We start from the raw sequence: 9,042 nt of genomic DNA, 5'->3' as shown, positions 1-9,042 counted from the left end.
CATCGAACAACGACGGTTGGCATCACGGGAACACAGAGAAGCAAAGAGGGCGCAGTTATCTGAAGAAAAAATAGGCCAAAAATGGGAATCTTATCGACAAAAGAAACAAGTGCGGGTCCTCGTCCAGACTAAAATAAATCAGTCCTCTGATCGCTGGCTGGCAGAAGTTCGCGATGCAACTAAAGGGGAGTCAAGAAAATTCTGGAATCATATAAGCTGCAGCTGGGTAAAGCGAACCACAGAAAGCAGGAACAGATTCACGATGCCGAGGGAAAATGTTCAGAGGGAGATGACGCCGTGAACTACATTGCGTCAGTTATAGCTCAGTCATTTAGGAAAGACGACAGGGTAATCTCCCCAAATGAGGGACCAACACAGGGCAGCACAATATAAAGCAGTTTAGATCTGACCAGTCTTAACTAAATGCACATCCGCCGGGATAGACGAAATTCCAAACAAGCTGCTTAATGAACTTGGTGCAAGAAGCAAGGAAACGTTGTAAAAGCAACGAAGACAGTCATAACAAATAAGAAAATTCCGCACAGTTGGAGCCAGAGTAAAATGAATTTGATTTATTAAGGGAAAGGAGATAGGGCGCACATAAAATCCTTCCCACCGATTACGGTGACATCAGTAATATACAGGATGGCAATGCAGGCGGTGAAATTAAAAATGCAGTCATGGGTAGAAAGTAATAGGTTACTCGGGGAACTTCAGAACGGGTTCAGAAGGGGTAGGCGCTTAGACGATAGCCTGTTCGTGCTTACCCAGTGCATAGAAATAGCTAAGGCGGAAAACAGAGCTCTGTGACTCCGTGCTGGAAGAGGCTCCTTGTTGGAAGTGACTCCGTGTTTGAAGAGACCTCCGTGTTGGAATAATTTGCCTTCCTGGACATAGCGGTGCATACGGCAATGTGAAAATGGAACTTCGGCGAAACATATTAAAAGATGAAGGAAATGATATTGAGGTAATTGGTTTCCTGCAGGAAATATACCGAGATATCAAATTTGAAACTACTTGGGAAAGAATAAAAAGTACGACAGCTGCCGAGATACACAAAGTATTAAGGCAGGGTTGTCCTCTATCACCGCTGCTGTTCGTGCTTTATATGATAAATATGGAAAGAAAGCTACAATAAAGCAATCTAGGTTATAATCTGTCGTACAGATTAGGCGACAAGGTCGTTGAGCAACGGCTCCCGGGTTTTATTTATGCGGACGATATTGTACTGTTAGCAGGTAGCCATGAAGATCTTCAAACTGTGGTTAATTATTTTGCAGACGAAGATGACGCCCTAGGTTTCAGTTTTAGCGCAACTGAGTCAGGTGTGATGATTTTCAATGGTTCAACTGATCAGGTGCTTACAATACAACGCCATGACATACCCAGAGTAGCCGAATACAAATATATCGGTGTATGGGTAAACGAAGGACAGATATACACGGAAAAGCACGAACAGTCTGTTAGGGAAAAAAGGCGAAGAAATGCCGGGATAATGAAAAAATAGGGCATTACGTGGGTTCAACAAATATGAAGTACTGAGAGGTATTTGGAAAGTAAGAATGCTGCCAGGGCTTACTTTCTGGAATACGTTTTTGTGCGTAAGGGCAGAGGCTGCGTCGACAATAGAAGTAAATCGGAGAGCTGTTGAACGATTAGCAGTAGGTGCCCATGGCAAAACCCCAAATGAGGCAGTACAGGGGGACATGGGCTGGACATCGTTTAAAGTATAAGGAAGCTCAGAGTAAAATATTGTATAAAAAATGCCTGAGGTAATTGGGCGATAACAGGTGGGTAGCTAAGGTATTTAAATACCTATACAGAAAGAGCGTTGGCTCAAAATGGCGGAAAGGAACTAGGAAACTAACCAGCAAGTATGCAGGACAGTAGGACGGAGAAACAAATAGCATTAAAGGACAGGTATAAAACGCCGAAGGTAAAAATTAGATTAATTCAATGGAAAAGAAGCACAGTGTAGGACTACAGAAACTGGAAAAGGCATATCAGGAAGGAAGCGTTTTATGATAACTCAAGAGGCAGTGCCCTCCTCTTCGAAGCTTGGTCGGGGTGCCTTCGAACGCGCATGTATAAAAAGATACAAATATGATGACACATGTGCTGTGTGTGGTAAATCTGTAGAAACAATAGAACACCTCATACTAAAATGTGATGGTATCCATCCCGATGTCGATGCAGGCACAGTCACTCTTCCTGAGGTCCCAGTGTTTAGAGATAACACTAGTGATGTAAATAAATCTGCGGTGGAAATTAGCAAAAAGCGATTGGAAGATTGGTGGCTCAAAAGCAGAGAAGTGACATAAGGTTAGAAGTGTAGGACTGAAAACGTATCCAAAAAAATTGGCGAATTTTACGACCAATTTACAATTCAGTTAAACAGAAATAAAGAAAAAAAGCCGAGCATGGAGGCGACTGCCACCTGCCCGTTTCAAAGGGAACGCTCCTGTCTTTCGTCCATCCGTCCATCCAAAGGGGGAGAAGCCGGCGGCGAAGCTCCTGCGGTCGGCTAGCAGTGTCTGTGGGGAGGAGCAGCAATGGGAATCACAACACTCGTAACAGTCGGATGCAACTCAAGAGCGAAGCGGCCAAATCCCCTCAAAGAAGCCCCTCCAGCCAATCGCGTCGACCAGTTCTGCCCCTTGACTGATCTCGTTGGAATCACAGGAGATGGCAGATTAAATGGGAACAGCCAGTGCTTAATCACGGCCTCTTGAAAATCGGCCGACGCCGTTGGTCGGAGGGCATCATCTGAGGGTAAATGCCGCTTCGCTCTTGACGAGTGCGGCGGGTTTGTAGCTTCGCTCCCAGCCGCTCCGTCGCTCCGGCCTCGCGATCCCGTCTAGTGTTGGTTCCGATGCTGGCTGTGTCAGTGGGTTAACTGAGCGGAACGACGCGGCTGTTTTTGGCTCTCTTTCACGGACCGCGTTTTAGTTCTTTCGCGCAAATGCACATGAAAGATCGACCGTCACTGACGTCACGCCGAAGCAGATTTCTTTTTTTTTTTCATTATTGCGACAGTGTGCCTGCTGGCATGAAGTATTATTTACATATATAGTTACAAACTGGACACTCGAAGGAAGTGCAGTAAAGTCCGATGGAGCGGCCCGAAAATTCATTGTTCTACATCCGGCGGACGGCCGGGGGGCGGTCCGCACCCTACGAATCACGCTGTAGACGTTCACATAGCTGAGCCTGAAAAGACAAAAACTATAATCTATTTTTTTCATATAAGGGGTCTTCATTTAATTCCTGCCATGCATTACGCAAACACATAAACATTATACTCACACCACAAACAACTCGACACAGTACAAGGAACATGCGAAAACCGTGCGAAAAACGAAACCAACCTAACGGTTTCGGTTTCGTTTTTGTCGTCAAGCGCCGAAAGGAGGATGGTGATGACTAGCTTTCCCTCTTTCCGATTCTCTTTCCTTGTACTCTTTGGGGGCACACTTGGTGTTGTCGACCGTAGCGGAGTGAGTGGTGCGACTGAATTCCGATTTCAGCATTCTTGGCTCGTAGTTGCAGTGCATATTTGGAGGCAGCTTCATGGCGTGTCGCGTTTCCCAACACTCGCCACTACCACGGCCGCGACCACGACACTGCCTGTCGAGGAACTAGCAACGCACTGACGGACGGAAACGGACTGTCAAGAAGCTTGGGCCACTAACCGTCGCCCGCGCGGAATCACAACGCATCGCACGTGAGCAAGCGTCATGGTCACGGTGGTCATAGTGCAAAACGTGCAGTCCGAGACGGCCTCAAGAGCCTGCTTGCTGAGATAGCCTTGTCGCGGTAATTTGGCTTGGTGCAATGTAAGAGCGCGAGGCCTGATAACAGCCTACGAAGAAGCGTGCTGTTTGTCGGCAGCTGCAGCTGCCAACTCCAACCTGCCTGGCACGTTTTGTTGCCTCGCTTCATCCTGTCAGCCGAGCGACTGCCGCTCTGTGGCTGCGCGTGCCGCCTTGGACCGGACGACGCTGTGATTGTCGACACCGCTACAACAGCGGTGATTCTATCAGGCGGTTCAGCCACTCAGCTGCTTCCCGCCTAGTGTAGCACGCGATCGCGCATACTTATATGCAACGGATTTTGCACTTGGTGTGTGGGACGCTGCATATTTGTTTTCCTACTTGCGAGTTGCGCCCGTATAGAATGGAGCAGGTAAGCGCATCACCTTTCCGTGGAAAGTAATGGCATGCAGTGTACGTGCAGTACATTTTTTTTTTTTGCGCGCATACAGATCGACCGCGGTTGTGTTGCTGAGTCGTCGCGGAGGTTGATCGACCCGACACGTGCCTAGCGCGCGTGTTTTCGTTTACCTGACTCCGGCTCAGTGACGGCCGACAAAACAGCTGATGTGGTGATGTTATTTAATGTTCGTTTGTTCCTGTCTCTAGCTGCCTGACCCCGGTCGCTGCGTCGCTTTGTGCGTAATTTTTTATCTGCGTCAACCGCTCTCGAGATAACCGAGTGTCGATCGGCTCAGAAAGGAGGAAACCAACTCAGGGGTAGGAAGAGAGGAAAAAAATTACAAATCGTATTCGTCCGTTCGCGGCAGGCATCGCGCGAGAAGTGCGTCAGGGTTCCCTCCTTCCTGCTCTCATCGGTGCGTCAAATGAGTACGTGCATGAAAAAAACGTATTTTCTTTCTTGCAGTTTTCCTATGACTTGCCTCTGCTTCGTGCGTGACGCCTATCCGGGTTCGCAAGCGTCTGCTGTTTTACATGTGAAACCTGCGCGACTCTATAATGGCAAAATGTAAGTTGAAGCACCTGGGACATAATGCATGCGCAATTAGCTCTTGTTTATGCATCTTTCTTTGTCGGTGTTCTTACATTGGCCTGTCAGCCCTTTCAAAGCTTCTGTGTAAGTCGAATTATGTGTACTATACAGTGTTGTGCGTTTTTATCGTGAACACTTAAAAAAATTTCCCCGCCTCAACCGCTGGCTCATTTACCGTGAAACCGCACACAGAGCTTGCGTATTACGGTAACTTTTGTATCGTAGCAAGTTTGACAACGGTACTTGCTTAGTTGAGCCGTGCATGATGCGAAAACGTAACCGTCTACGTAGAAATCGGCAACCAAAACGCGCCGACGACGCTTTTTCGCTGAAGGGCGGTAGTGGCGCCATCTGGCAGTGGAAACGTAACGACAATGCCGTCGAGACGAGCGTTGCAAACGATATTCTTTGAAAGGTAAAGCCTCTTTAAATCTGTTGTTCTGATATTTTTTCCGCTCAATTAGCCGAAACTGTTGCAACTGCTTCGGTTGAAGCAGTCGAAACGGCCGGAACGGCATATTCAAAGGGCCGCGCTTCTCGAAACGCTCGCCTCGGCGGCCTTGTTGTGACGCTTTCGACTGCCAAAAACAGATGGCGCCACTGCCGCAGCTCAGCGAAAAAACGTCGTCTGCGGGGTTTGGTTCGCCGATCTCTACGTAGACGATTGCGTTTTCGCATCATGCACGGCTCAACTAAGTAAGTACCGTTGTCAAACTTGCTACGATACAAAAGTTACCATAATACGTAAGCTCTGTGTGCAGTTTCACGGCAAATGAGCCAGCGGTTGAGGCGGGGAAACTTTTTAAAGTCTTCACGATAAAAACGCACAACACTGTATGTAGCATGTGAAAAAAATTAATGCATCTGCTTGTTCATCCATCAGCATGCTGAAATATGACCCCACATTTTGTATTTTATATGTGTGCATTTGGTGCACAAAAATTGGGTACCTTGTTTTGGTTATATATGATAGGGAGAAATTGAATTCTTTAGAAGCCATTTGAAAATTCAGGCTGTTTGAATTACATTGACTGTTGAAAACACTGGCAGCAATTACTTGTTATTAGCAAACTATATGCCACTGCACACATTTTCAGCAAGATGTCTTTTTGACGAAATATTGGCCTCAGTTTGCTTCTTCATGGCAGGGTGACAACGGGAATTTGCATCCGGGCTCTAGAACATAACAAAGGGTTTTGTATGTAACCTATTCCTATTGCTTATTGTGTTTAAAAAAAGTAGAGTAGGCAGGGGCTGTGTTGGTATAAAAAGATGTTGTGATCATATCACATCATCCTTGTGATCAAAAACAGGTTTAATCAGAAACTTTAAAATGCATAGCATGGTCGAGAGCATTATGCACTGGAACTGCTGAGGTCCACTTGACAGTCTGGATAACATATATGAAATACTTGCACAATATCAGCCAAACACACTTTGCCTGCAGGAAATGCACTTTAACCCAACGCATACAAACTGTCTAAAAAAAATATGTAGTATACCGGAAGGATAGGCAAGGCAGTACCCACTCATCAGGTGGCTTTGCTATTGTGGTTCAGAATTCATTTCCCTCTTAATGTTTTCCACTGGCTACTGATTTAGGTGCAGTGGCAATATGAGCGCTAACTTTTGGCAGAGTAATAACCATACGTTCCCTGTATATCTCACCAGATCATCGCCTGCCCATAGATAAATTCAAAAAATTTATTGACAGGCTACCCAAGCCGTTCCTGTTAGTTGCCGATTTTAACGCACACCACCCATTATGCAAAATGCTAGAACCGATTCTTGAGGTACGCTAATTGAAAAATTCCTATTGTTGTCTAGATCATGCATATTCAATAGAAGGGAACCAACACACTTTAATGCAACACACAACTCATACACAGTGACAGATGTTGCTATTGGCTCTCCATTGCTCTTGGCAGCTACTGAGTGGGCTGATATCAATAACCTCTATGGAAGCGACCACTTCCCCATTTCTTTAAAATACACGGAAAATATGAATTCAAGGGTAAATAATCCTAGGAAGTTAAAAGAACAAATTGCTTCAGCATTGCCCTATTCATCAATTACAGACATAGGTATATCCTTCATCGCACTGCATATTATAGACGCTGCACAGAAATCCATTCCACAGAGATCACGTAAAATACGAAACAAACGAAAACTATAGTAGACTGCACAGTGCAAGAAAGCTCGTGAGAACTAAAATAATGCATGGTCAAAATTCCACCATTATCCTACAGCTTACAACTTAATGAACTTTAGCTAAAGCAAATGGCAGGCATACTCGTCATATATCCAAACGGGAAAGTTGGCAGTCGTTTCTCTCCTCTGTTAATCCTTACACAGATACACATAAAGTTAACAGTAGACTAAAAGCATATAAAGGGCACAGCTAGTGCACATCCAATTCCTCTTGTTAGCACTGCTGGTGATGCACTAGGCAAACACTTCGAATACACTTTTAGCTCATGCATTATACAGATTCCTTCTTGAGATACAAGTTAGTTGAAGAGCTGAAACCTATTGTAAAAAAAAGGCCATCAATAGGAGGATACAATAGCTACAAGAGTTAAAAGTTGCCTTAGGCACTTGTGGAAACTCAACAGCAGCAGGCCCTGACAGGGTCACATATGGAATGCTCAGGCACCTGCATGAAGAAACCCTTGAAACTGTCCTGTGCCTGTTTAATAAGATATATGGGCTGCTGGGCATCTTCCAAAAGCCTGGAAAGAAGTGATTATGATCCCGGTATTAAAGCAAGGCTAAGAAGCCACACTTGCGACAAGTTCTGAGCCAATTGTGCTGACAAGCTGTTTGTGTAAGCTCTCTTTAAAAAAATGGTCACTTGCCGTCTTGTGCATTTCCTTGAATTCAATGGTCTTCTTGCCCAGCACCAAGCTGGATTCAGAGCTAACTGGTCAGCCACTGACCAGCTCGTGACCTTCGAATCTTACATAAGGGACGCTTTTGTGCACAAACAACGCTGTTTATCTGTTTTCTTTGATCTAGAGAAAGTATACAATGCCACATGGCGCTATGGTATAGTCCGTGACCTGTTCGTCTTTGGGATCTCGGGAAATATGCTGACCACCATTCAAAGTTATCCATCTGAACGAACATTCAGGGTCCGTGTAGGTAGGGAATTCATTACCTAAGCAGTTTTCACAAGACAATACTGTTCCTCGAGGCCGCGTTCTTAGCTGCACTCTTTTTATAGTGAAAACGAATTCATTAAAGTGCGTCTTGCCTAGATCCATATCCTACTCCGTTTATGTGGACGATGTACAATTAAGTTACAAGTCATGTAATTTGTCCACCTGTGAGCGGCAAATTCAGCTAGGAGTGAACAAAGTATCAAAGACGAAAACGGGTTTAAACTCAACTCATCAAAGACTTTAAGCCTACTCTTCACAAAACAACGTGGCATTAGGCCTAAACCCGGCATCACACTTAACGGGCAGAGTATTGCTTTCCAAAAAGAGCACAAATTTCTTGGTGTCATAGTAGATGAAAAGCTTAGATTGATCACACACATTAAGCAGCTAAGATTTAAATGCATGAAATCAATGAACCTTCTAAAGATCCTGTCCCACCAGTCTTGGGGTACAGATCGAGACTGTCTGCTGAGTCTTCTAAATAGCGTAGTTCTATCATGTATAGACTACGGCTCAGTAGTATACGAACCAGCACGAAAAAGCACCTTAAAAATGGTCGACGCTGTGTACCACCTGGGTCTGCGGTTGGCTACTGGTGCTTTCCGTACAAGCCCAATTGCCAGTTTCTACGTTGAGGCAGACCAATGGTCACTTGAACAACGGCGGAAATTCGCAAGTGTAACATATGCTATGAAGGTATTATCTCGTGCTGACCATCCATGCAACGCGCTATTGTGAAACGCAACCAGTACACAGCTGTTTTCAAACCGACCATCTGAAATCCCGGGGACCTTTACCCATAGCCGCCACACTTGTCCAAGACATACCAGTCTCTAATATTCTGCCGACTTCTTCTAAAGATATAATTGCTCCCTGGGAAGTGCATCCAGTTGATTGTGATACACCTTGTCGTGAGGTTGGCAAACGTAGGTTGCCAAGTGGCATAAAACAACATTTCCTGTCCGTAAAAGCAAAGTATCAGTGCACAGAGTTTCACACTGATGCCTCCAAGACTTCCTCAGTTTCATGTGCAGTTCACAGCTGCCAATTTTCTGAAATAAAAACAATGAAT

At 45.2% G+C, this 9,042-nt stretch overlaps 1 protein-coding gene across 6 annotated transcripts in view; it reads left to right on the top strand.

The window, feature by feature from the left end:
• Positions 1-3,450: 3,450 nt before the first annotated feature.
• Positions 3,451-9,042, top strand: part of LOC144128014 (sodium-dependent phosphate transport protein 3-like) — an 86,053-nt gene continuing 80,461 nt past the window's right edge. For 4 of the 6 annotated variants that reach the window (XM_077661063.1, XM_077661066.1, XM_077661061.1 and 1 more), the window contains exons 1-2: positions 3,451-3,724; positions 4,681-4,782. In XM_077661063.1, coding sequence (XP_077517189.1) covers positions 4,773-4,782 — 10 coding nt within the window. In that variant the 5' untranslated portion in view covers positions 3,451-3,724; positions 4,681-4,772. Of the gene's footprint in view, positions 3,725-3,746; positions 4,186-4,680; positions 4,783-9,042 lie in introns of those variants that run through there. The other 2 variants (XM_077661064.1, XM_077661062.1) reach the window with 2 other exon arrangements.

This window comes from Amblyomma americanum, chromosome 4 (genome assembly GCF_052857255.1).
Source record: "Amblyomma americanum isolate KBUSLIRL-KWMA chromosome 4, ASM5285725v1, whole genome shotgun sequence".
Taxonomy (NCBI): domain Eukaryota; kingdom Metazoa; phylum Arthropoda; class Arachnida; order Ixodida; family Ixodidae; genus Amblyomma; species Amblyomma americanum.
This window is presented reverse-complemented; position numbering and strand designations above follow the sequence as displayed.